The sequence below is a fragment of the Takifugu rubripes genome, chromosome 11 (assembly GCF_901000725.2).
Source record: "Takifugu rubripes chromosome 11, fTakRub1.2, whole genome shotgun sequence".
Taxonomy (NCBI): domain Eukaryota; kingdom Metazoa; phylum Chordata; class Actinopteri; order Tetraodontiformes; family Tetraodontidae; genus Takifugu; species Takifugu rubripes.
The window spans coordinates 12,164,345-12,191,536 of record NC_042295.1 but is presented as its reverse complement, the minus strand read 5'-3'; the positions used below and the strand labels follow the sequence as shown (position 1 = coordinate 12,191,536).

Below are 27,192 nucleotides of genomic sequence, written 5' to 3'. Positions count from 1 at the left end.
CCAACAACACACACAACAAAGCAGCTGCAGGCGAGGGCTTACGATCATCGCACTGATTAAAAGCCGGTTGCAGCAGCTCTTAATATCAGCTACAGCGTCACGCTTGACCCCGTGCGACCTCCAGGGATCGTCCCCAACAAGGGGCAAACGTGTCACGTCACGTCTGAGTACACACCTGATTACAGCTTTATCAATCTCAAAAAAATACATGGAACTTTTTCAAAATCTGATAACAACTTTTTAAAAACCAGATAACAAAATACTCATCTAAACACAATAAAGGACTTTTGAGTTGCACAGTGAAGGAAAACCAAGATAATACAGAGGATCCTGGGAGAGAGAAGGCCTCCAGCCTTGCCAGTGATGGGGATCCCTTATTCTGCACCCTGTTTTAAGGAAAGACAGAATAATATTTGTATATTATCAGGCTGCATAAAGAACAACAGGTGAGGATTCAATAATTTAATAATGCTAATGCATTATAAACCTTCTGGGAGTCACATCAACAATAAATCCCTGAAGTGTACAACTGATACTTGGAAAGTTATGTTAATATCCCTGGTGTTTAATCATGGAATCTTGAATGTGAGCATGCACCAGCATTTTAAACAGCAAAACCACTAAATTTCCTTTTTCCCGCCCTCAGAGTTTCTCTGTTCCTGGCAGGAGTATTAATCTTGTTAATTTGTAATCAGGAGTATTTGCTGAATTTCCATGATTTGATGTATGCAATTCATAGATTTTCAAATGTTTGAATCAAAATCAATAATAAAGATTGTTTAGTATTTCCAAAATGTTTCATTTTATTATTATTTTAATACTATATTAATCTGTATGATGTTACGAATAAGCAATTTTTAAAAAACAAACAAACAAAAAACTCTGGATTTTGTGGTTTAGTGCAACAAAAAAGTGACAGATACCACTGAAAACTGTAATATGTAACATTTTAAACCAACTTCTATAAAGCTTATTTGTGGGGACAATTCACAGAGGAGCACAGGGAGGTTTTTCATCACCTGCATGTCTTAATCACACATGTGAGACTTATTGACAGGAGACTTTTACCATCAACCTCTTGGAACTCATTAGTGCTGCTGAGTTTCTTCGGTCACTGAAAACAAACAAAGATCTTTGTCTCTGATGGAAAACTTTTTAATTGTTGTTTTGTCTGTGTTTTAACCTGTTCTTGTAAGATCTGTTCTTTTAATGTTATTTACTCTGTCTGTGACAATGAGAGTAATGGAAAAAATCCAGGAAGACACTAAAGCTGATACAAATCTTACCTGCAGTTGTGGTTGCGTTTATCATTGAATTTAAATATACAGGGGAACAAATGAAACTAGTAAAAAGAAGGAAAACGTCCAATTAAATACAGATTTTTCATTCTTTTCTCCATAAGTATTGTATTTTCATCTTAAGCACTAACATTTGGATGGTTAAGATATAAATGGGGTAAAAAACCAGGTCTCCCATTGAGAAATACGCTATCAAAGTTTGTAATAATACCAATGCTGCCGCCTACCGGTGAAATTTAACAGCCCCCTCTTTCGCCCAGAGAAGTAGAAGGAGGAGGAGGAGAAAGAGATTAAAAATGTGAGATAAAATCCAAATGTGGCCAATAATTCTACAAACGACATTACCGTATGTTTCTTTACAATAGCTAAAAATACCTGTCGCTGCTTAAACTAAGGAAACATAAACTGACATCCCAATTGGCATATTTATTTTAAATATTTATCGTGTGTGTGTGTATGTGTGTGTGTGTGTGTGTGTGTGTGTATGTGTGTGTGTGTGTGTGTGAAAACAACGCATTTATCACTTCTTCTTTATCACTTCAGCTCTTATATTGATAGCTTGTAATTAATGCATCCCCCCCCAGGCCCCTGTAAAGTGCCTATGGACAATTTGGATTGTAACATATGCTATATAAATAAAGTTGATTTGATTTTTTTGATTTCTGTCGATTTCTGTTCTCTTAAGAATGAGGTCCAGCCAAAATGTCCTTACGTTCAGCAACTATCCTCAGTTGCAGTTTGCAGTTATTTTCTTTATTTGGTCCTCATAATTTAGCATCTATAAAAATAGAAGAAAAAAGGAAAATCACACACACACATTTATGAGGACTCTCTCCTTACCATTATCCTCATCCTAAGCAACACAACTGATTGCCACACAGCAACCCTAACACTGGCCATCACTCTAACAACCAACTTTAACCTCAAACCTAAAAACAAGTCAACCCTCAAACAGCCCTTCGATGCTGTGAGGACCAGCAAAAATGTCCTCCCTTTGCTGATGAAAAGTGTATTTTGGTCCTCATGATGCATGAACACACACAATGACCCCACATACGCACATCTCACCCCAAAATTAAAAACAGATTTGGCTGAACCTGATGATGAGGGAGGCCCGTCGGACCCTCAGTCCAGGTTGGGATTTTAAACTTAAGCCTCAGTGTTCCCTGTTGATGCTGAGATTTGACTCTTTTTAACTGAGAATTGGTTTCCCTTTTCTGTGTTATGCTTGTTTCTTTGGCTCTATTTACTTAATCAGTTTCCAACTCTTCCAAATCACTGATTTATTGAAACGATGTCATTTATACTCAGCGATATCCTGTGAAAAAGTGAAAAACGAGGCCATTTGGCATTCAAAGAGACTTTTTGAGTGACTGAAGACTTTCACAAACTCAAAGATTACAAAAGAAAATGGCCATATTGGTTGTTTACTGCGCTGTTGCCAAACCCTGTGAGGTTCATTACAGGAGGCAGCACTGAGGAAGGGGTCTCTCCGGGGAAACGAGGGCGGTACGTCACTCATTCGTCGCACTCTGAAAACAAACAAGTCGTTACACTAATGAGGGAAACAGTAGCCAAACGTTTCTGATATAATGGATGACAACAGCGAATTGTCATCCCTTGGTTAGAGCAGCAAGGCTCAGTGGGAGAACTGGCCCTGATGGCTTGAACCTTTCTGTCTTGCATCATCAACATAAAACAATCAAAACAACACGCACATCACCAGCATGAATGACAACAATGATTTACTTAAAATGACATTTCAACATCAATAGCCATCAAGTAAAAGGGCTTACATGACGTCCATGAGGGGTGCAGCTCTCAGAAAATTTAGAGTTATAGTTGCTTGGTGAAGTTGAGCACTTTAGTACTGAGCAAATATTTACTCATCTTCAGATTTAGTCATTTCCCATTGAAATAAAAGGTCTGATCATACGCTGTTTCAAAAAAGAATGGGGCAAAGAGTGTGGTGGAAATAACAGGAGACAGGTGATAGGGGGATAGGAGGCCACCAAACCAGCAGCAGTGGCGCTATCGGCTCCGACTTGATTGTTTCCAGCAGGACACCATGTGCATCTTTCTGTCCAAGCAGACTCCATGATGGCGGCATGAGGGCCCACCACACACACACACACACACACACACACACACACACACACACACACACACAAATGTTGCATGTGCTCATGGAGAACACCAGAATTGACAGGTCTGTCTGCAACATCCTCCAGCATGAAGAGGGACATCCCTGGAGGAGCACACGGCCCTCATGCAGTCTGCAGTCTCCTCCAGCTGCATGTCAGCGCCTGACCTCAGGTGGCTGGAGTGGGTCAGCAGTTCCTGGATAACAAAGACGCAGATCTATTGCCAGGCCAATCTGTTCCCTAGACGTGAAACCATTCAGGAACCTCTGGGACATCCCGTATCTCTTGGATCAACACTTAACACTGTCCAGGATTAGATCATCTCACCACAGATGTGGTAGGAGTGAATCCAAGCTTTTGGAGGTCAAACACACCGAAAGACATGATAAGGAGGGAATTTACAGAGGTTGGATCACATGGTGAACTCACCTTTAACCTTTAACTGTTCCCTAAAATATTTTCCTCACTTTTATTGTCATTAAACTGTGTTAAAAGTAATATTTTAACACAGTGAAAGCACCGTCTAAACTATTATTTTTTTTTATCAATACTGAAGGGAATTTGGATGCAAATTGAATGTAAAACACCCAGCACATATAAAATTTATTTAAATTTAGTGTTATAAACTCACTCTGTGTCTGTGCCATTTATACAGAGATTACCTTACAGATCTGTAGGTTTGAATAGTCACGACATAAATAGATAAAGATAAGCAGAGCTAAATATTTTATTATATAAAGTTGTCTTAGTTTTGCGTAGCGCTATTACAATATCCTTTTATAGTGAGCAGCCACATGAGGGGAGTAAAGCGCACATGATCATGAACATGAACTGTGTTGAGAAAATAGTCAATAAATTTGTTTCCTTTGTCGAAGATTGTTTAACTGTGTTCCAAAGGCTCCCCCTGTTGCCTTTAGGCTGTGAATACAGAAAGAGGAAAAATAAAGGGCAATCCTATTTTTTTTCCTATAATAATGGTAATAGTGATAAATGAGTATGATCTTATCATGAGTGTATTTAAATTTCCAGCAAGTTTAGATATTTACATACATGAAATAAGAGGAGCATTATCTCCATCTTGGCTTCTTTTTACTGTCTCACTGACAGTGAAACATTAGGGCATAAAAATGATCATATATCAAATAGGTGACATTTTACAAAATGTACAAAAATTTAGATCATCCATAATTTAATCAGTCATTTATTCACATTTTCCTACAGAGATGCAAACAGACAATATTTTTCTTTAAAAAAAAGGTTACTTGTTTATGAAAACCAGATGGCAGAGCTTCTGAAACAAAAACTCTTAAACAAACAGTGACAGATGTATTCAAAGACTAAAAATGGAAATGACTTGATTTTCATGCACGGTGCATCACAAATTCGGGAAGCACTCATTCAATAATGTGTGAGCATGTGGACATTTCATACACATGATTAAAGAAAAGCTTTCAGAGCAAAAGAAACTGCGGGAGAAAAACTACTGGAAACTAACTATCTACTGGAAATTGATAAATTGCATTTGTTTCTACAAAAGCTTTCAAGTTTATCTCTGATTTCTTTTGTTTTCAGACCGTAAATGATTGGATTTAGCGTTGGGGGGAAAATTAACGTCGACATCCCCATGAATTTTCGCAAATGAGGAGAAATGTCCTTCAGCCTGTACGATATGATGGTGAAAAGGCCAAGGCACTCTAAGAGGAGGAAGACTATCAGATGCGTGGCACATGTCTGGAGAGCTTTGTGTTTGGTGTCGGGCTGCTTGGACCTGAAACAGGCCACCAGGATCTGCAGATAGGTGTACATGATGGTGACGTTGGCTATGACTTGTGTGAGGGCAACCGTGAGAAGGCCGTAAATGTTGTTGACGGTTACATCGGCGCAGACCAGAGCCAGCAGACTCGGCTGGTCGCAGTAGGGGTGTGTCAGCACAGACCGACAGCGAGGTAAACGCAGCAGCAGAAAGAAGAGCACGCTCATGAGTGCTACATTAGTCAGCCACAGACATGTGATTATTCTGAAAATATGAGCGTGAGTCATGATAGTGTTGTATTTTAAGGGGTTACATATGGCAATGTACCTGTCATAGGCCATGGCGGTCAAAATGAAGACCGTCCCGCCTGCATAAATGTGAATAAAAAAAGCCTGAGTGACACAAGATGAGTAGTGGATGGTCCGGCTTTTGGTCAGGATGTCCTTAATGACCTGCAGGAAGAGCGCTGAGGAGCCTATAAGGTCATTGACAGGGAGGTTCAGCAGGATCATATACATGGGCTGATGCAGCGATTTGTTCAGTACAATCACAGAAATCAGGACGAGGTTGCAGAAGAGGATGACCATGTAGCTCAATGTGGCAAATAGAAACGCAGGAAAGACGGCTTCAGGAGGCAAATTAAAGCTTCTCAGCTCCAGAACAGATGAGATGTTGTACAGGTCATCCATTTCTTTCCTGCTCTTCAGTGCTGAACTGTTGAAGAATAAGTGAGAGGTCAGCTTTAAAGAGACGACATTACAGTATCATTGAATCTTCAGAGCTGACTGGCAGCACTTACCAATTTAAAGCGTGCCCGCGTCCATTCAAGTTCAGGAAATGTGAAAATTTAATCAAGAAACTGAGTCAATATATATTTTTTAAAAAAACAGCAAATGGACCAGATCAATGATGCGTCTGAACAAACCTGGTAAGCTGTGGAGAAGGACTGGCAGATTTATACTACAGATTTTTTTGCACGGATTCTCCCTGCGGTCTTGTCAAAAAGTTCACAGCAGGCTCTCGTGGGACCCACCCGTTAACGTTTGTATTGATCATTAAACACATGGAAGAATTAGAATTAAACTCAGGCGTGTCTGTGGGTTCCTGTTGATTTGTTTGTTTGTTTTTTTGTATTTTATACTATAAAAAGATTGTCTAGTAAGATCTCAATTGTGTTCAGCTGCCACTTTATTAGGCACACATGTGGGTTAATGCAAATATCTAATCAGCCAATTAGGCACAGAGACATAATCAGGGCGACCTGCTGCCCTTCGAACCGAGCGCCAGAGTGATTTATCTGACTTTGCTCCACTCGCTCTGCCGGGCCATCTCCAGGGTTTACAGAGGATGATGGGAAAATGTAAACCAAGGACATCAGAGGTCAGAGGAGACTGAGCAGACTGGTTTTGAGCTGATAAAACAGCGAACGGTGATGAATAGAAGAGCACCAGCGAACACACAATACCAACAGATGGGCGAGAGCAGCAGAAGACCCCACCAAGCGCTGCCTTTGCCATTTACCAGGACCAGGAAACACTGAATGTGCTCCCCATCCCTCTCCGTGGGTCGCCACGTTACTGACTATGCCCATCCTTCCATAGTGTGCAGGTTTTCAGATGGCTACTTCCAGTAGTTGTGTATCAAATCTTCTCAAAGAAGTTTCTTGAACAGGATCTCAAAACACACCTCAAACCAACCGATCAACTTGACAGACAGATTTGCATCATGGACTTTGGCAGCTACTGTGTGATGTTTAATGACAAGAAGGCCATGAGCAGACTATTTCCTCAGGAGACTCAGGTCCTTCAGTGTTTGCAGCAGGATGCTCCACATGTTCTACCAGTCTGCCATGGCTAATACCATCTTCTTTGCTGTGGTGTGCTGGGGTGCAGGCATTAAAGCAAAGGATGCCAACAGACTCAACAAACTCATTAAAAAGGCAGGGTCTGTTGTTGGATTTATACTTGCAAACTTGGACGAGGTGGTGAGGGACAGGATGGTGTTGAAACTGCAGACAATCATGGACAATCCCTCCCACCCCCTCCATAACACAGTGGACAAACTGAGGAGCATCTTCAGCAGCAGACTCCTGCAGCCTCGCTGCTCTAAGGAACGGTACAGGAAGTCATTCCTGCCGTCTGCCATTAAACTCTATAATTCACCCAAACCTACTCAACAATAATTGTGTAATGTTTATCATGTAATTTTATTCTATTTTATTCTATATTTATGTATATATGCTTATAATGCTTATAAGCATATATATGCATATAATGCTTATAATATGTATATATATATACTTATAATATATGCTGTATATATGCTTATAACGTTCTAATCTTAGTTGTATTTATTTATTGTTTCTATACTTTGCATAGGTTGCTACTACAATTAAATTTCCCTACGGGGATGAATAAAGTACATCTTAATCTTAATCTTAATCTTAATCTTAATCTTAATCTTAATCTTAATCTTAATCTTAATCTTAATGTTATCTGTCAGGGACCAGATGAGAACCCCAGAGCGACACCAGAGTTCGGTTGAACACAGTTTTATTTACAGGAACAGAAGGCAGACAGGATTCCCAGGGAAGCGGGCAGGATTGAACCATCGAGACCAGGCAGACAGGCAAGCAGGAAAACGCTGGAGAGTCATGAGAATCACTGAGGTCAATCTGGCAGGGAGGCAGCGTAACTCCGGGAACTAAGAAGGGGGCTCGTTACGGTGCAGATTTGCCAAGCATGAAGAGGCGTGAAGAGGTGGTCAAAACACAACCTGTTGGAATTCTTCCATTCAGGATGATGGTTTAATGTCTCCTGACTCTGATGAATTCTGGGCAAAAGCTTTTGTTTGTTTTCACTGGATCCAGGAAGCTCCCGAGTTCCTGGTTCCTGTCAGGAAGGGAGAACCAGCAAACCTGCATAAACTGCTGAAAGTGTTTTTTTTAAAACTTGAGATTACATCATTGCTGTGAGCCATCATGAGTAAAATCCCCCAGAAAACAGGTGAGATAAATCCCATATATAAACATAAAAATAAAAAGAGTTTAAAATGTTCTCAGCCCAGGCTCACTCCAGCTTATTCTCCGCAACATCTCTGTCATCCTTCACTGAGTTTCTCATTATTACAGACAGAAAGAAAAAGGAGCCAAATATTACATAGCAACTGTTGCCACTGGCCTGATACAGGCAACAACAATGTCATGATAGCCCATAAAAATGCAATAATAAGCACATTTTCCTTTATTATTTATTTTTTTACTATTTTATTCATCCAGTTTAAAGCATGTTTATGTGGTACAGAAAATTACAGTCAAGATAAACAGGTTTCTATATTTAAAAAACATTAAAGCAAACTGTCAAGTAAAGTACAGCCACTACAGAACAGACCCCTACTGGAGGAAGACATTTCTTTTTAGAAGCATTTTAATGCCCATTTTGAGTTTCTGGACTCTAAGGCCATATATAATTGGGTCCAAGAGTGGTGGGAATATTAAAATTGACACACCGAGAGCCCTCCTTATAGTAGGGGACACTTTGCCATTGCGGTGAGCCATCAGTGTAACCAAGGTATTGACTTGCAGGAACAGGTAAACGGCCAAATGTGAGCTGCATGTTTGAATGGCTTTTTGTCGTGCATCGGCGTTATTGGTCACAATACATACATACAAGATATGTGCGTATGTGTACATCATTATTACCAGAGGTACTCCTTGGATTAGGAATATGGTCATTAATCCATAGTTGCTGCTCACGGTGGTTTCCCCACACATTATTTTTAGCAATGATGGATTGTTACAGTAAAAATCCACAATGTTTGTCCTGCAGATTTCGTACTGTCTGTGCAATAAAAACATTGTCGCAATGACTGAGATAGTTACTATCCACACCAAAAGAATCATTTTAACCAAGGTTAAAGGACTCATAATTTCATTGTACCTCAAAGGAAAACAGATGGCAATATATCTGTCATACGCCATGATGCTCAAGATCAACAGGTTGCCCGTGCCATACATGTGGATGAGGAAAGCCTGAGTGATGCATGCAGTGTAGGGGATGCTCCTGTACTGTGTCACGATGCTCCAAAGAAGCTGTGGCAAAAAAGCTGTGGTGCCTATCATGTCACTGATGGGAAGGTTGAACAGCAGGATGAACATGGGCTGGTGCAGCTCTTTGCAACAGGCAATAGCCAACAAAACCATCATATTACAGAACATCGTCACCATATATAACAGCATTGCAATGATGAGGGTTGGGTAGACGTAAATATGCGGGAGGTTCAGATTTTCCAGCTGCACCATGCTAACAGGCAACGAGATATTTGCATACATCACTTCTCAGTACCGCACACTATAATGCTTCACAACACATTTTTGAATCCTCCGTTCCGCAGGCTGCCAACTAAGGTCATCCAAAGAGAAGCGAGCTGGGGAAAAAAAAGAAAAAATGAAATCACAACTTCAGTGAATCAACAGTGTTGCATATCTCACCTCAACTATGGTGACACGTCCTATAAGACACAATGCAAATTATTCTGCCTTATATAGGCACCAGGGCACCCTGTGGCATTGCCCAAGAGTGCTCTGACATTCAGTGTGATGTCATGACACAGCCTGTAACACCTCAAAGAATGAACTGAACTTTTCTTTTAATCACCAATCAGGAGCTTAAGAAACAACGGCCTCAGGGCCCTCTGCTGAGCCAACTAAGTTCCACAGTTGCATCCAGAAAAAACTTCAGTGATAAATGCCTAACTAAATGCCAAACTAAATGAACATAACAGTAAATTAACATTGATATCCGTCTCTTGTCTTTGATGCTATAACAATATCTGCATTACTAACCTAATACAGCTCCAGTTTATTCAGTCTTATTTTTAGAGGTTTGGCTCTCACAAACATCACAGAGTGATGACACGAGCAGTTCTCTCAATTTGAATAGCAACAACAAAAAGAGAGAAAAAGATGGGTTCATATTTTTAATATATTTTTACACATTGAAACTAACTTTGTCTCCTTTGTCTGATTCAGCTGATTAAATGTGTCAGATATTCAGATATAAACCTCAAAAGGTTTCATACCAAAATAGTGTAGAAAAAAATCAATCAAAGGGCTGTTTTTTCATTCAATGGTCTTTAATGAACAACAGATGAACAGGCACATCAACACCAGACCATCATTATACGGGACCCTTTTCATGTCAGCATTTAATTCTTGCAGCTAAAATCGGGGGATCAGATTCACAGAACGTTCAGTTATAATCCCAACTTTAATATTTGATTCATTTCTATAAAACACACACACAAAGATACAGTATTTTTGGATATATTTCAACATATAAAATCACATCGCAGGAATGAAACCAGAAATCTGCAGAAAACCAGATTATTATGGGCGAGTTACAGGCCGCAGGTCCTGGCAGCTTCAGAAAGTGGGGAAAGCACAGAAAACAGTCGTGACAATGAGTTCAGGATGGAAGGAGCACATGTACGCATTTGTGTTGGCCTGAACGTGACGTGTTTGTGGAGACAGAGAAAAACAAGCCGAATATCACAACAACTGTATCTACAGCTCAATCCAGATGTGTTTGACAGCGACAAATCTTGGGTACAACAAATCTCTGACAGGGAAATCATTTCATTATTTTTCTGCCGTACAAAGACACAAATGCGCACCAACACGCGAGGGTGGGTGAAGTGTGATAGAGCGTGAAACATTCAGACAGAAATGCTCCTCTTTTTGATGATCCTCAGGAGAGCGTTTCGGATTTCACCCGTGTACAGCCCATAAACTATGGGATTGAGCAGCGGCGGTATGAGAAATATCAGCATGCCCATGATCTTCTGCAGGTCGGCCGACACGGTGTTGAACCTGTGGGATAAAATAGTGAAGGTGGCGACAAACTCAAAGATGGCCAGAATCATCAGCTGGGCGACGCATGTGTTGATGGCCTTCATCTTGGCCTCTGACCTGCGTGAGACCATGCACGCGATCAGTATCTTCACGTAGGAAAAGGCCTGCACGGACAGGCTGACGGCCTGAATGACAGCCGTGTTAAACAACCCCACGACATTATTGATAGTCGTGTTGGCGCATGTGAGCTTCAGCAGCGATGGGTTATCACAGAAGACATTCATAATGACAGATTTGCAGTGGGGGAGCCTCATCTGCAAAACGAACAATAACAAGCAGGCAGGATCGAATCGTTGGGGACAGGCAGGGTCGAGACCAGGCAGACAGGCAAGCAGGAAAACGCTGGAGAGTCATGAGAATCACCGAGGTCAATCTGGCAGGGAGGCAACGTAACTCCGGGAACTAAGAAGGGGGCTCGTTACGGTGCAGATTCGCCACAGGTGCGCGGGGCAAACTAGGACTTGGGCGGGGTTGCCCGCAGCTGTGACAGTTATCGGGTCAAAATTAACCAAAATCTCTGTTGAATCTATGCCACATAAAAACTGAGGCAGCTGCAGAGGCAAAAGAGGTTCAACCCAATACGAGCATGTTGTGGAGTAAGCATGAAGAGGCGTGAAGAGGTGGTCAAAACACAACCTGTTGGAATTCTTCCATTCAGGATGATGGTTTAATGTCTCCTGACTCTGATGAATTCTGGGCAAAAGCTTTTGTTTGTTTTCAATGGATCCAGGAAGCTCCCGAGTTCCTGGTTCCTGTCAGGAAGGGAGAACCAGCAAACCTGCATAAACTGCTGAAAGTGTTTTTTTTAAACTTGGGATTGCATCATTGCTGTGAGCAATCATGAGTAAAATCCCCCAGAAATAACACCATCGCTTCACTAAATGCATCACCTGTATGTGTTAATGCAAACAGGAAAATGACAGGTGAGATGAATCCCATATATAAACACATAAAAATAAAAAGAGTTTAAAATGTTCTCAGCCCAGGCTCACTCCAGCTTATTCTCCACAACATCTCTGTCATCCTTCACTTAGTTTCTCATTATCACAGACAGAAAGAAAAAGGAGCCAAATATTACATAGCAACTGTTGCCACTGGCCTGATACAGGCAACAACAATGTCATGATAGCCCATAAAAATACAATAATAAGCACATTTTCCTTTATTACTATTTTATTCATCAGTTTAAAGCATGTTTATATTTGAGCAGTACAGAAAATTACACTAAATTACAGTCAAGATAAACAGGTTTCTATATTAAAAAACATTAAAGCAAACTGTAAAGTAAAGTACAGGCACTACAGAACAGACCCCTACTTGAGGAAGACATTTCTTTTTAGAAGCATTTTAATGCCCATTTTGAGTTTCTGGACTCTAAGGCCATATATAATTGGGTCCAAGAGTGGTGGGAATATTAAAATTGACACACCGAGAGCCCTCCTTATAGTAGGGGACACTTTGCCATTGCGGTGAGCCATCAGTGTAACCAAGGTATTGACTTGCAGGAACAGGTAAACGACCAAATGTGAGCTGCATGTTTGAATGGCTTTTTGTCGTGCATCAGCATTATTGGTCATAATACATACATACAAGATCTGTGCGTATGTGTACATCATTATTGCCAGAGGTACTCCTTGGATTAGGATTATGACCATTAATCCATAGTAGCTGCTCACGGTGGTTTCCCCACACATTATTTTTAGCAATGATGGATTGTTACAGTAAAAATCCACAATGTTTGTCCTGCAGATTTCGTACTGTCTGTGCAATAAAAACATTGTCGCAATGACTGAGATAGTTACTATCCACACCAAAAGAATCATTTTAACCAAGGTTAAAGGACTCATAATTTCATTGTACCTCAAAGGAAAACAGATGGCAATATATCTGTCATACGCCATGATGCTCAAGATCAACAGGTTGCCCGTGCCATACATGTGGATGAGGAAAGCCTGAGTGATGCATGCAGTGTAGGGGATGCTCCTGTACTGTGTCACGATGCTCCAAAGAAGCTGTGGCAAAAAAGCTGTGGTGCCTATCATGTCACTGATGGGAAGGTTGAACAGCAGGATGAACATGGGCTGGTGCAGCTCTTTGCAACGGGCAATAGCCAACAAAACCATCATATTACAGAACATCGTCACCATATATAACAGAGTTGTAATGATGAGCGTTGGGTAGACGTAAATATGCGGGAGGTTCAGATTTTCCAGCTGCACCATGCTAACAGGCAACGAGATATTTGCATACATCACTTCTCAGTACCGCACACTATAATGCTTCACAACACATTTTTGAATCCTCCGTTCCGCAGGCTGCCAACTAAGGTCATCCAAAGAGAAGCGAGCTGGGGAAAAAAAAAAGAAAAAATGAAATCACAACTTCAGTGAATCAACAGTGTTGCATATCTCACCTCAACTATGGTGACACTTCCTATAAGACACAATGCAAATGATTCTGCCTTATATAGGCACCAGGGCACCCTGTGGCATTGCCCAAGAGTGCTCTGACATTCAGTGTGATGTCATGACACAGCCTGTAACACCTCAAAGAATGAACTGAACTTTTCTTTTAATCACCAATCGGGAACTTAAGAAACAATGGCCTCAGGGCCCTCTGCTGAGCCAACTAAGTTCCACAGTTGCATCCAGAAAAAACTTCAGTGATAAATGCCTAACTAAATGCCAAACTAAATGAACATAACAGTAAATTAACATTGATATCCGTCTCTTGTCTTTGATGCTATAACAATATCTGCATTACTAACCTAATACAGCTCCAGTTTATTCAGTCTTATTTTTAGAGGTTTGGCTCTCACAAACATCACAGAGTGATGACACGAGCAGTTCTCTCAATTTGAATAGCAACAACAAAAAGAGAGAAAAAGATGGGTTCATATTTTTAATATATTTTTACACATTGAAACTAACTTTGTCTCCTTTGTCTGATTCAGCTGATTAAATGTGTCAGATATTCAGATATAAACCTCAAAAGGTTTCATACCAAAATAGTGTAGAAAAAAATCAATCAAAGGGCTGTTTTTTCATTCAATGGTCTTTAATGAACAACAGATGAACAGGCACATCAACACCAGACCATCATTATACGGGACCCTTTTCATGTCAGCATTTAATTCTTGCAGCTAAAATCGGGGGATCAGATTCACAGAACGTTCAGTTATAATCCCAACTTTAATATTTGATTCATTTCTATAAAACACACACACAAAGATACAGTATTTTTGGATATATTTCAACATATAAAATCACATCGCAGGAATGAAACCAGAAATCTGCAGAAAACCAGATTATTATGGGCGAGTTACAGGCCGCAGGTCCTGGCAGCTTCAGAAAGTGGGGAAAGCACAGAAAACAGTCGTGACAATGAGTTCAGGATGGAAGGAGCACATGTACGCATTTGTGTTGGCCTGAACGTGACGTGTTTGTGGAGACAGAGAAAAACAAGCCGAATATCACAACAACTGTATCTACAGCTCAATCCAGATGTGTTTGACAGCGACAAATCTTGGGTACAACAAATCTCTGACAGGGAAATCATTTCATTATTTTTCTGCCGTACAAAGACACAAATGCGCACCGACACGCGAGGGTGGGTGAAGTGTGATAGAGCGTGAAACATTCAGACAGAAATGCTCCTCTTTTTGATGATCCTCAGGGGAGCATTTCGGATTTCACCCGTGTACAGCCCATAAACTATGGGATTGAGCAGCGGCGGTATGAGAAATATCAGCATGCCCATGATCTTCTGCAGGTCGGCCGACACGGTGTTGAACCTGTGGGATAAAATAGTGAAGGTGGCAACAAACTCAAAGATGGCCAGAATCATCAGCTGGGCGACGCATGTGTTGATGGCCTTCATCTTGGCCTCTGACCTGCGTGAGACCATGCACGCGATCAGTATCTTCACGTAGGAAAAGGCCTGCACGGACAGGCTGACGGCCTGAATGACAGCCGTGTTAAACAACCCCACGACATTATTGATAGTCGTGTTGGCGCATGTGAGCTTCAGCAGCGATGGGTTATCACAGAAGACATTCATAATGACAGATTTGCAGTGGGGGAGCCTCATCTGCAAAACGAACAATAACAAGCAGGCAGGATCGAATCGTTGGGGACAGGCAGGGTCGAGACCAGGCAGACAGGCAAGCAGGAAAACGCTGGAGAGTCATGAGAATCACCGAGGTCAATCTGGCAGGGAGGCAACGTAACTCCGGGAACTCAGAAGGGAGCTCGTTTCGGTGCAGATGTGCCACAGGTGCGCGGGGCAAACTAGGACTTCGGCGGGGTTGCCCGCAGCTGTGACAGTTATCGGGTCAAAATGAACCAAAATCTCTGTTGTATCTATGCCACATGAAAAATGAGGCAGCTGCAGAGGCAAAAGAGATTCAACCCAATACGAGCATGTTATGGAGTAAGCAGTGAATTTGTCTTCTGCATTCCACAGGATTCAAGGTGCCTTTCTTACATTTACCATTTCAGATCCAACCCTTGGGTATTGAAGCTAGCTTCCCTAGGCAATCACCTCACTGGGCATTTTTGTGTATTTTGGTACTGACTGGGGGCGTTAAAAGTTGCTCAAAACACAACCTGTTGGAATTCTTCCATTCAGGATGATGGTTTAATGTCTCCTGACTCTGATGAATTCTGGGCAAAAGCTTTTGTTTGTTTTCACTGGATCCAGGAAGCTCCCGAGTTCCTGGTTCCTGTAGGAAGGGAGAACCAGCAAACCTGCATAAACTGCTGAAAGTGTTTTTTTTAAACTTGAGAGTGCATCATTGCTGTGAGCCATCATGAGTAAAATCCTCCAGAAATAACACCATCGCTTCACTAAATGCATCACCTGTATGTGTTAATGCAAACGGGAAAATGACAGGTGAGATGAATCCCATATATAAACACATAAAAATGAAAAGAGTTTAAAATGTTCTCAGCCCAGGCTCACTCCAGCTTATTCTCCACAACATCTCTGTCATCCTTCACTGAGTTTCTCATTATCACAGACAGAAAGAAAAAGGAGCCAAATATTACATAGCAACTGTTGCCACTGGCCTGATACAGGCAACAACAATGTCATGATAGCCCATAAAAATACAATAATAAGCACATTTTCCTTTATTACTATTTTCTTCATCAGTTTAAAGCATGTTTATATTTGAGCAGTACAGAAAATTACACTAAATTACAGTCAAGATAAACAGGTTTCTATATTTAAAAAACATTAAAGCAAACTGTCAAGTAAAGTACAGCCACTACAGAACAGACCCCTACTTGAGGAAGACATTTCTTTTTAGAAGCATTTTAATGCCCATTTTGAGTTTCTGGACTCTAAGGCCATATATAATTGGGTCCAAGAGTGGTGGGAATATTAAAATTGACACACCGAGAGCCCTCCTTATAGTAGGGGACACTTTGCCATTGCGGTGAGCCATCAGTGTAACCAAGGTATTGACTTGCAGGAACAGGTAAACGACCAAATGTGAGCTGCATGTTTGAATGGCTTTTTGTCGTGCATCAGCATTATTGGTCATAATACATACATACAAGATCTGTGCGTATGTGTACATCATTATTGCCAGAGGTACTCCTTGGATTAGGAATATGAACACTAATCCATAGTAGCTGCTCACGGTGGTTTCCCCACACATTATTTTTAGCAATGATGGATTGTTACAGTAAAAATCCACAATGTTTGTCCTGCAGATTTCGTACTGTCTGTGCAATAAAAACATTGTCGCAATGACTGAGATAGTTACTATCCACACCAAAAGAATCATTTTAACCAAGGTTAAAGGACTCATAATTTCATTGTACCTCAAAGGAAAACAGATGGCAGTATATCTGTCATACGCCATGATGCTCAAGATCAACAGGTTGCCCATGCCATAAATGTGGATGAGGAAAGCCTGAGTGATGCATGCAGTGTAGGGGATGCTCCTGTACTGTGTCACGATGCTCCAAAGAAGCTGTGGCAAAAAAGCTGTGGTGCCTATCATGTCACTGATGGGAAGGCTGAACAGCAGGATGAACATGGGCTGGTGCAGCTCTTTGCAACAGGCAATAGACAACAAAACCATCATATTACAGAACATCGTCACCATATATAACAGAGTTGTAATGATGAGCGTTGGGTAGACGTAAATATGCGGGAGGTTCAGATTTTCCAGCTGCACCATGCTAACAGGCAATGAGATATTTGCATACATCACTTCTCAGTACCGCACACTATACCGCACACTTTTCAATCCCCCGTTCTGCAGGCTGCCAACTAATGTCATCCAAAGAGAAGCGAGCTGGGGAAAATAAAAAGAAAAAATGAAATCACAACTTCAGTGAATCAACAGTGTTGCATATCTCACCTCAACTATGGTGACACTTCCTATAAGACACAATGCAAATGACTCTGCCTTATATAGGCACCAGGGCACCCTGTGGCATTGCCCAAGAGTGCACTGACATTCAGTGTGATGTCATGACACAGCCTGTAACACCTCAAAGAATGAACTGAACTTTTCTTTAAATCACCAATTGGGAGCTTAAGAAACAATGGCCTCAGGGCCCTCTGCTGAGCCAACTAAATTCCACAGTTGCATCCAAAAAAAACTTCAGTGATAAATGCCAATGCGTCGGCCTGATTTCCAAAACTAAATGAACATAACAGTAAATTAACATTGATATCCGTCTCTTGTCTTTGATGCTATACCAATATCTGCATTACTAACCTAATACAGCTCCAGTTTATTCAGTCTTATTTTTAGAGGTTTGGCTCTCACAAACATCACAGAGTGATGACACGAGCAGTTCTCTCAATTTGAATAGCAACAACAAAAAGAGAGAAAAAGATGGGTTCATGTTTTTACACATTGAAACTAACTTTGTCTCCTTTGTCTGATTCAGCTGATTAAATGTGTCAGATATTCAGATATAAACCTCAAAAAGTTTCATACCAAAATGGTTTAGAAAAAAATCAATCAAAGGGCTGTTTTTTCATTCAATGGTCTTTAATGAACAACAGATGAACAGGCACATCAACACCAGACCATCATTATACGGGACCCTTTTCATGTCAGCATTTAATTCTTGCAGCTAAAATCGGGGGATCAGATTCACAGAACGTTCAGTTATAATCCCAACTTTAATATTTGATTCATTTCTATAAAACACACACACAAAGATACAGTATTTTTGGATATATTTCAACATATAAAATCACATCGCAGGAATGAAACCAGAAATCTGCAGAAAACCAGATTATTATGGGCGAGTTACAGGCCGCAGGTCCTGGCAGCTTCAGAAAGTGGGGAAAGCACAGAAAACAGTCGTGACAATGAGTTCAGGATGGAAGGAGCACATGTACGCATTTGTGTTGGCCTGAACGTGACGTGTTTGTGGAGACAGAGAAAAACAAGCCGAATATCACAACAACTGTATCTACAGCTCAATCCAGATGTGTTTGACAGCGACAAATCTTGGGTACAACAAATCTCTGACAGGGAAATCATTTCATTATTTTTCTGCCGTACAAAGACACAAATGCGCACCAACACGCGAGGGTGGGTGAAGTGTGATAGAGCGTGAAACATTCAGACAGAAATGCTCCTCTTTTTGATGATCCTCAGGAGAGCGTTTCGGATTTCACCCGTGTACAGCCCATAAACTATGGGATTGAGCAGCGGCGGTATGAGAAATATCAGCATGCCCATGATCTTCTGCAGGTCGGCCGACACGGTGTTGAACCTGTGGGATAAAATAGTGAAGGTGGCGACAAACTCAAAGATGGCCAGAATCATCAGCTGGGCGACACATGTGTTGATGGCCTTCATCTTGGCCTCTGACCTGCGTGAGACCATGCACGCGATCAGTATCTTCACGTAGGAAAAGGCCTGCACGGACAGGCTGACGGCCTGAATGACAGCCGTGTTAAACAACCCCACGACATTATTGATAGTCGTGTTGGCGCATGTGAGCTTCAGCAGCGACGGGTTATCACAGAAGACATTCATAATGACAGATTTGCAGCGGGGGAGCCTCATCTGCAAAACGAACAATAACAGAATCAGGCTGAAATCCAGCCCCCAGACTAAGGAAATGATGAAGACAACAACTCTAGGTACCATGATGGCGTTGTAGTGCAACGGCATGCAGATGGCAACATAACGATCGAAGGACATGGCTGCGAGAATAAAGAGAATCCCCCCTCCGTACATGTGGAGTATGAAGGCTTGGAAGACACAGAGTCCATAGTGAACCCTGTTGGACTCCATAACGATGTCTGACAGCACTTTGGGCAGCATCGCGGTGATGCCGATCAGGTCATTGAGGGGCAGACTGAACAGGATGAAGTACATGGGCTTGTGGAGATTCCTCTGCAGAATTATCAAGGTCAGCAAGGTCATGTTGCAAAAAACTCCGAAACAATAAATGGTCACGCCGAGAAAAAAGATGGGATACTTCCCTTGCGGCGGGATCAGAAATGTGTCCAGCGTTAACTCAGAGCTCAGGCCGAACGATCTGTTTTCCATTCTGTCTCATATGAGAGGAGAAGAGAGGCTGAAACATAACTGTTGGAAGTTCAGTCAAGATCTTAAACACACACAGGACCACCCGGAGAGGGTGGAGTGGCAACTGGCCCACGCTGTATTTATTGGTACCGTAACCAGTAACAATAACCCAGTGATGTCACCTTTTGCCCCCTGGGTCCATCACTGGTTCCGCACAGTTGATTCGGAGATGATGGCTCAAAAGTTTGATCTCTTCTGTGACGAGTTTCACTTATTTTTTCAATGGATGAAAATAAACTGGCTACAGTTTTGAAGAAAGAGGAAAGATAATGTGAGAAAGGACAAATGAAAGTGAAAATTAAAGCTAAACTTTTGATTCCACCATAATTTATAGTAACATTCCACAACGACACACAGAGTTGGATTTTTTTTGATAACAATGAATAAAAATATGTGAACAATTGAAGTATCTGACATATGACCCCCACGGAAACATAATTTTATATGAAATATTTGTCATACTCCATCATTTATGCTGATCAGGCAACATTACGACCACCAGAGAGAGACTAAATATTGACAAATGTAGATATAAAGACAAATTGTAGTAACATAAAAATAAAAAAATGTAAAACTTGTTTATGTTGTTAGCCATGCTTAACTTTTAGATGCAAAGTTTAGTGGTTATTGAAAAAAAATCCTCTATTTCTGTCAAAAAAATCAACCTAAAAAGGCGTAACTTTTAACATTAAACTTAAGCTCTTTATCTCAGATTTATGGAGACCCTAAACCATCAAAAAATAACATTAAATAATAAGAGTTCTTAAATAACACAGTGTTTTTACAGCAGTGGCTGAAACTGCAAATTAAATTCAATGTATGCCCGTAATAAATCTTCAAATATAGCATAGACAGTAATTTTTAGTAAACAGGTATACCCTTAACTTAGATCGATTATGTCTGATTAATGTACTCTGTTACCATGGCTGCACTCAAATTCATGATAAAAGAATAATCCAAAAATGTACTAGAGATTGCAGAGTTGCATCACACGTCGATACTTCGTCAAAACACATTTATTAATGAGGCCCGTTGAGATGTGAGTGAATGTTGTTGTGTGTCACAGTGTAATTAATCCCCGATGATCTATGAACCTCCAGGTGATAATCGGATTGTGCCTTATTTGTTACAATGCTTAATAACACCCAAGGGGGGCTTAAAATGTGATATTACAAATAAACAGTTATTTCACAACATTTAGATTAAGACTCAGATATCCTGTGTCTCTGTCATAAACATTTAAAAAATATATAATGATAAAGACGTTTTAGTTGTAGTAACAATCGTTACATTCTTTCTAGTTTTCAATATTTTTAATCAATTAAAACCATTTTTTAATCAAAGTCCAATCACTTTAACAAACAGGAACTGTAGAAACACTCTTACTTTTTGTTTCAGAGTCCCTGTAGAAAAAGATTAAGTGAAATTAATGAAGTAATGAAGTGGTCATGTCGAGCCTTTGGGAACCAAGAACTTGTGCGTACAAAAGAGGCATCAGGACATTAGGACATCAGCCAGGACTAATCTCACCCAAGAGAAATGGACACAGTGGACCCTTCGGTCGGACCCATAATTGATTTCAACATTTCTTTTGTGGAATAATTGGAAATTTTGCTTCATGTAGATTTGTATTTACATCATATTTCTTTATTTTGTACCTTAAATATTGTGATCATTTACACCCATCGGGCACAACATTATGACCACTGGCCCAAGTTCTGCCTTTGCTACCAAAACAGCCCTTCCCCATTGAGGTCTGGACTCTTACACTGAAGGTGCTAGCAGCAGATCACTTATGTCCTGTTAGTTATGGGTTTGGGTTTCTCCATGAATGAGGTCACTCGGACCAGCCTTCCCTCCCCACAGTAACCAGTAAACCTGAGCGGCCCATCACCATGTGGCCGGTCGGCCACTCTTGGTATTGCTACTGTTGGACCACTGTTGGTGTTGCCAGCTGTCTTTTCACGCCACATGATGCCACAGACAGATATGTGGTGATGTACGGCTCAAACGTGACTGCACATTTTAGCTGTAACACTGGTGGCCATCAGCTTCTGTTCATTCAGACTGTGCTGCTCTTTTACTTCCGCCGGGCACAACTGGGTCACATTACACAAGGCAAATAAAAGAATATTAAAAGAAATATCCTGATGGACATAATATCTGAATGAAAAATCTTTATTATCACTTTATCAGTAAAAAATGCCAGGAGGACATTGCTCACACACAGATTTCCGGAATAAATAAATACATTTTGCCCTGCTGGTGTAGATTGAGATACTTTTTTTTAAACTCTCACTGCATTACCACCTCTATCCTTATTGCAGTTTTCTCTTATTTCTGTTTCATTACCTCATTTTTCTGTACAAATAATAGTATTTTTATACACATTGTGGCTTATTTCAGTTATATGGCTTTTCCCATGATGAGCAGGCTCATGAAAAACACCATGATGAAAAACATCCACATGAAGAATCGGTCTAAGACTTTGGCCACTTTCTTCCACTCTCCGGTCCTTTTCTGCGTGGCCCTCTGGTCTCTGTAACAGTTTGCTATGTACTCGATGTTGCGGAGCAGCTGCCTCTCGCTGCTCTGGCTGCTGCAGGGAGCCTGGCCTGTTCTCTCGCCGTCGCTCACTCCTCCTTTCCTGCACCTCCTTTGATCCCCCACGTCTCCACCATCCGTGCTGAGGAACACGCCGTTCTTCCATGTGCCGTAGCGATTCGTCGGGTTCTTCCCCATCGAGCCGATCGGGCTCATCATCTGATCCATCTCTTCCCTCTCTTCTGCCGTCGCCGGGCCCGCTGGGTCGTGTCCTTTCTCCACCCTGAAGACACAGTCCTCTCTGCATGGTCCAGCCCGGCCATTCATGGTGCAGTTGCTGTTCTTCACATAGGGAGGCTCTGGTTTCTCCGGCTGTGGGGACATGCAGTTGTCCCCGACCTCATAAACGAAGCACATTCTGGCCATGTACTGCAGGATGACCGTTTTGGCCCACTTGGGAACAGGCTTGGCATCTGGGCCGCAGTGGTGTATGTTCATGATGAAGATGGTCAGGGCAGTGGAGGCAGTGATCATCGTCATGGTTGCGATGTAATATTTTCCTGCGGCAGAAAACAAGACCTCAGCATCACACAACACATGCTAAGACAGGAAGCCATTTTACCTCCTTTACCGATAAGTGGGACATTCTCAGAGGGCGGCATGATCTCTGCAACCAGCAGCTGGAAGACGGTGAGCGCCAGCATCACAGTGACGCCCAATGACACCTTCTCTCCAGAGTCAGCGGGCAAGTAGAAGCCCAGCGGCGCAAGGAAGGAGATCATCACGCATGGGATGAGCAAGTTGAAGACGTAAAAGGACGCTCTTCTCTTCAATTTCAGCGTGTACGTCACATCGGGGTAAGGGTCGGCGCAGCAGCCGTACTGGATAATGTTCTTCTTTGCAGGCATGCCCAGGATCTCCCACTCCACGTTTTCCACCAGGTCAGCGAGGTCAGCACTCTCTAAAGCGTTCAGGATGTCCAGCTGGTTGCCGTTGTAGGTCCAGGAGCCATATGTGAACCTGCACTGCTGAGCGTCGAAGGGGAAGAAAGACACATCCACCCTGCAGGAGCTCTTGGTGATGGCCGGGGAGTCCCAGGTGATCTGGCCATCGTGTCGGATCACCACATTGGTGTCCATGGGGCCGGTGAAATGGTCATCGGCGCTAAATTATAAAAGATATGAGTATAGCTGCAGATGTGTACACAAGAAACAAAGATGGGAGGAAGGAAGTTGGTCAGAATATAAAGGCACAAGTACACCAGTTAAGAGAAGAAGAGTTAACGCCTTCGGCAGAGGTTACTCATCCTTCTCTCTTCTCTCTGCCTTTCATCTGTCTCTCTACCAGTAGTTCAAATCAAAACACTTTTTATTCTGTCTATAACCGCTTGATGAAATGCAGAAGGAGGTCTGGACACTCCTGTGAAAAATGGCATCCAGGAATGTTCAGCTTGTGCCTTTAACCCTGACCAGCAGGTACCAGCCACTCAATACCAGTCCGACCTACTTGTTATATAGGACTATATCGGGTCTCCATACATAACTACTAGGTATGCGGATGGTATCGAGTCCATCGTATTCATCCTTATTCCATTTTAAGTATGCATCAACCCACACTTGACGTATCCATAAATATGCTGTCAAAATTTGGTTTCTCTCATCCTGAAACAAAATTGGAAATTGCAAATGATAACTGGTGGCAACACCTTCACTGACCCCAAACCCACCCCAAAACAAAACAAAAAAAAAACACATGAAAAATTCATTTTCTTTAGTTAGATTTTCGAGTTGTGCCTGTAACCTGTTGTTGTAATATCATTTGCGGCCGCTAGAGGTCGCACTTGACGCAGATTTCTTTTCTTTCTGTAAGTTATAGAATACCACTGTGTGGTAAAGGCACAGACTTTGCATTGTTTTACCATGTCGATGATTTGCGACAGTGTAACCTGCAGGGTCACGTTCAGAATGTTGTTTGTGTCCTCTACAGGCCTCAGCGCACTCGTGTAGCTGGCAAACAAGTCAGTCAGCAGCTTTTGAGCATATTTCCCATGAGCAGTCCAACAGGCTACAACAGAGAGGGGAATTTTAGAGACCCACATTGATGTTGAGCTTAGCTTTTTCATGCAGTAACACATTTAGAGTGCTCCCATTTGACATTCTTACGCAACAATATGGAAAAGAGGGAATCAGACATAAATCTCTCTTGAAACATATAAAAGCATGACAGATGGCACAGGGCAGAGTCAGGCCTAGATTCCCTTTCTATGTAAAGAGATCAGCTAAATCGGCTGTAATGTACCGGTGATTCTCTGTTCAGACTGTGAGCGTACAGTAGGGGGAAAGATTAATCCTCGAACAAACAACACATGAGACTCAAAATGAATCAAAGAGGGGTGTAAAAATTCTCCAAAAATTCATTTTGGAAATTAGGATTCTTTCATTTGGTCAGCAACATGGGCTCTCTCCTCATCTTTCGACTGTCCTAAATTTGAGATCATACTTTCAAAAATCAAAGTGCAACAATTTAATCTGCAAGCTTCTTGTGTCAGTGATGGATTTGGAGATGTTAACCCTTAAGCTGTTTCCCAGTCACTAAAGCCTCAGATGCAAAGAAAGGTTTGGATTACAATGGGAGCAACGGCAAGCGTTGGTAAACAGCTTGAAATATAATGAATAATGTTATACGAAACACCGATAAATGATTGGATGTTTAAAGTGCAAGTGTGGACTGATTTGGCTATTTCATAAAATCTCCAGAAGAAAGAAGGGACGGCTTTCCTCACAGCAATATTTTAGACCACATCAGACAGATAAATTAATTTTTAAAAAAAGAAAAGAAAATCAACAGAAAAAAAACTTACGTGGTAAAACACTAAGACACAAAGTCAAGAGAAATACAGTTTCACGTGTCCATCGTTTCATTTTGCCTCAAATATTATTTCGATCCAAAGTGCATCGGTGCAAAAGACCACCAAAGTAGTTAAATTTAATTCGAGGGGGAAAAAACAGTAAAATAACGAAAAGAAATGCAAAAAATAGGAGAGAGGATATTTGCGAAAGCAGCTGATCGCCCGAGAGCTGATGACGCAATGGAGGCGGAGCAGCCGCGTCAGGCTGCATTTACGCATCTGACAGACGGCATTTGGTGGAACTGCTCCGTGTACAGGAAATAGATGCTCCTAAAACATAGATAATAATATTAATAATAGAAAATGTGTAACACCAAAGAGAGCTGAAACACTTTTCACACGCAAATGGACGCATCCAATTTTATAATGTTCCCATTGTCGTTAATCACACTATGCGTAAATGGGCATTAAATATACTGCAAAACTTAAATATAAATAAATATATATATATATTTAAATATGTAGCTCCACAGGAACACCATGCATGCGCGTACTTTTCTCTTCCGGGTGGTGATGTCCCTTTAGCCCCGCATCTGCAGGATGCAGCGATGCTTCACCTCAGCTTTCTTTTCTGGTGGTCAACAGAGGGATGATCACCCTCTGATGATCAGAGGGATTCTAAGGTTCCAGGATGCGCCCCAGCTTCTTGCGCATCATCGTTGCTACGCTCGATGTTCTTGTTATTTCTGAGCCCAACGCGCATCATTCGTTAAAGCACGTTTGGGAAAAACTGGCCGTTTAGATCCATTTTAAATTAAAGATTTTTTTAAAGTCTGTTTTGGATGAAGATGCTTCCAGATTCAAGCCATGAGAGGCCGCTGCTCGTCAGGGTGTCGTTCACCACCTACATCCTGGGGACTCTCTCCCTGCCCCTCTTTGGACTGGTCGCATGTGTCTTTATTTCTTCTGTTTTTCACTTTGAAGACGCCACCGGCACTCACTGCCAGGTAATGTGCTTATTTGAAATAAACCTGCAAAGGTGTGAAATCAAGCTCATCTGTCTCCAGGTTCCCAACTACCTGCCATCCATCAGCGCCTCCATCAGCCTGAGCCCCGAGTCCCACATATGGAGGTTCTGCATCGGACTGCACTCAGCTCCCAGGATCCTGGTGGCATTTACGTACTTCAGATTCTACAAGGCGTGTTTTCCGTCGAGGTTCCCGGAGAGCCCCCTCAGCTGTGTGACCCTGGCCTTCTCTGTCTGTGAGAACCTGGGCCTGCTGCTCCTCACATATGTGTCGTCCAGCGAAACATACTGTCGGTTGATTTTAAGCTTTTTTTTTTTTAAATTTGTTGAAAACTGTTTCCATTTTAAAGTTCTCCCCCTGTTTTGTGTCCTTCTGCCTTTCAGTTGTTCATAAGGAAGGTTTCGTTCTCTTCATCATCAGCTCCTTCATCTACATGCTGTCCACCTGCCGTTTATGGAAGAGTATTAAAAAGCATTCTCTAAGTCCAAAGGTGAGAAATATCAAATCAGGTGCTTGAATAAATGTCACTATAATAGTTAATTTCTCCACTTTTGACAGGATGCCAAGTCCTACCGTTGGAAAGTGCACTTTTTACTTCTTAATGTATCGTTCTGCCTGTTAGCAGCATTATTTTTCTGGAAGCATAACATGTATTGTGAGCCAGGGAGTAAGTATTATATCATTAATGTCACTTTTTTTGGTCCAGGTTGTGTTTTTTTTGTGTTGTTCATCAGAGTCACTTCTTCTCACAGGTTACACATTTTTTGCTCTGTTCGAGTATCTTGTGGTTTTCTCCAACATGGCCTTCCACCTCACATCCATGTGGGATTTTAGGAGCCGGGAAATCATGGTCACTTCAGCCTTCGAAGACAAAAACTTCTGACACCCACGAACAAATAAAAATAGTCAGTCGTGTCATCCTTGATTCTTTTCTTTGATGATTTTTAAAATATATTTGTAATTGCTTCAGCGTTGGTGTCAGTCTGAGCAAATGTATCCATTAAATGATCAAATAAATAAGGCCAGGACTTTATGATTTTAAACTTCCTATTTATTTATGAACCTACTTTCTTAATTTGTCCTACATT

The 27,192-nt window shown here is 41.5% G+C and overlaps 9 protein-coding genes across 10 annotated transcripts; 1 reads left to right on the top strand and 8 right to left on the bottom strand.

The window, feature by feature from the left end:
* Positions 1–4,936: 4,936 nt before the first annotated feature.
* On the bottom strand, positions 4,937–5,884 carry LOC101078474 (olfactory receptor 52D1-like). The gene has a single exon (XM_011608689.2). The coding sequence runs from the start codon at positions 5,882–5,884 to the stop codon at positions 4,937–4,939; it is 948 nt and encodes a 315-aa protein (XP_011606991.2).
* A 2,641-nt stretch (positions 5,885–8,525) lies between these two features.
* LOC105417097 (olfactory receptor 24-like) lies at positions 8,526–9,708 on the bottom strand. Its single transcript, XM_029843688.1, has 2 exons — positions 9,685–9,708; positions 8,526–9,620 (listed from the first exon to the last, which is right to left on the bottom strand). The coding sequence occupies exon 2, from the start codon at positions 9,523–9,525 to the stop codon at positions 8,587–8,589; it is 939 nt and encodes a 312-aa protein (XP_029699548.1). The 5' UTR covers positions 9,526–9,620; positions 9,685–9,708; the 3' UTR covers positions 8,526–8,586.
* Positions 9,709–10,315: 607 nt separating this feature from the next.
* On the bottom strand, positions 10,316–11,442 carry LOC115251444 (olfactory receptor 52N1). The gene is made up of 2 exons (XM_029843766.1): positions 11,164–11,442; positions 10,316–11,064 (listed from the first exon to the last, which is right to left on the bottom strand). Exons 1-2 carry the CDS (start codon positions 11,358–11,360, stop codon positions 10,911–10,913), a joined length of 351 nt encoding a protein of 116 aa, XP_029699626.1. The 5' UTR covers positions 11,361–11,442; the 3' UTR covers positions 10,316–10,910.
* A 969-nt stretch (positions 11,443–12,411) lies between these two features.
* Positions 12,412–13,334, bottom strand: LOC101078247 (olfactory receptor 24). The gene has a single exon (XM_003968621.2). It carries the CDS (start codon positions 13,326–13,328, stop codon positions 12,420–12,422), a length of 909 nt encoding a protein of 302 aa, XP_003968670.1. The 5' UTR covers positions 13,329–13,334; the 3' UTR covers positions 12,412–12,419.
* A 1,411-nt stretch (positions 13,335–14,745) lies between these two features.
* LOC115251546 (olfactory receptor 52N1-like) lies at positions 14,746–15,281 on the bottom strand. The gene is made up of 2 exons (XM_029844156.1): positions 14,999–15,281; positions 14,746–14,899 (listed from the first exon to the last, which is right to left on the bottom strand). Exons 1-2 carry the CDS (start codon positions 15,193–15,195, stop codon positions 14,746–14,748), a joined length of 351 nt encoding a protein of 116 aa, XP_029700016.1. The 5' UTR covers positions 15,196–15,281.
* A 954-nt stretch (positions 15,282–16,235) lies between these two features.
* Positions 16,236–17,377, bottom strand: LOC115251448 (olfactory receptor 24-like). The gene has a single exon (XM_029843772.1). The coding sequence runs from the start codon at positions 17,327–17,329 to the stop codon at positions 16,391–16,393; it is 939 nt and encodes a 312-aa protein (XP_029699632.1). The 5' UTR covers positions 17,330–17,377; the 3' UTR covers positions 16,236–16,390.
* Positions 17,378–18,111: 734 nt separating this feature from the next.
* On the bottom strand, positions 18,112–19,729 carry LOC101078023 (olfactory receptor 1). 2 transcript variants are annotated; one of them, XM_029844372.1, is made up of 2 exons: positions 18,960–19,729; positions 18,112–18,860 (listed from the first exon to the last, which is right to left on the bottom strand). In XM_029844372.1, exons 1-2 carry the CDS (start codon positions 19,643–19,645, stop codon positions 18,707–18,709), a joined length of 840 nt encoding a protein of 279 aa, XP_029700232.1. In that variant the 5' UTR covers positions 19,646–19,729; the 3' UTR covers positions 18,112–18,706. The 2 variants fall into 2 exon arrangements, with proteins under 2 accessions (XP_029700232.1, XP_003968669.2); XM_003968620.2 differs by having other exon boundaries at positions 18,112–19,729.
* A 2,124-nt stretch (positions 19,730–21,853) lies between these two features.
* Positions 21,854–25,328, bottom strand: chrna10a (cholinergic receptor, nicotinic, alpha 10a). Its single transcript, XM_003968619.3, has 5 exons — positions 25,089–25,328; positions 24,147–24,292; positions 23,735–23,889; positions 22,860–23,392; positions 21,854–22,788 (listed from the first exon to the last, which is right to left on the bottom strand). The coding sequence occupies exons 1-5, from the start codon at positions 25,147–25,149 to the stop codon at positions 22,091–22,093; spliced, it is 1,593 nt and encodes a 530-aa protein (XP_003968668.2). The 5' UTR covers positions 25,150–25,328; the 3' UTR covers positions 21,854–22,090.
* A 306-nt stretch (positions 25,329–25,634) lies between these two features.
* Positions 25,635–27,017, top strand: LOC101077566 (post-GPI attachment to proteins factor 2-like). The gene is made up of 5 exons (XM_003968618.3): positions 25,635–26,083; positions 26,144–26,393; positions 26,488–26,594; positions 26,663–26,771; positions 26,857–27,017. Exons 1-5 carry the CDS (start codon positions 25,919–25,921, stop codon positions 26,985–26,987), a joined length of 762 nt encoding a protein of 253 aa, XP_003968667.1. The 5' UTR covers positions 25,635–25,918; the 3' UTR covers positions 26,988–27,017.
* The last annotated feature ends 175 nt before the right edge of the window (positions 27,018–27,192 follow it).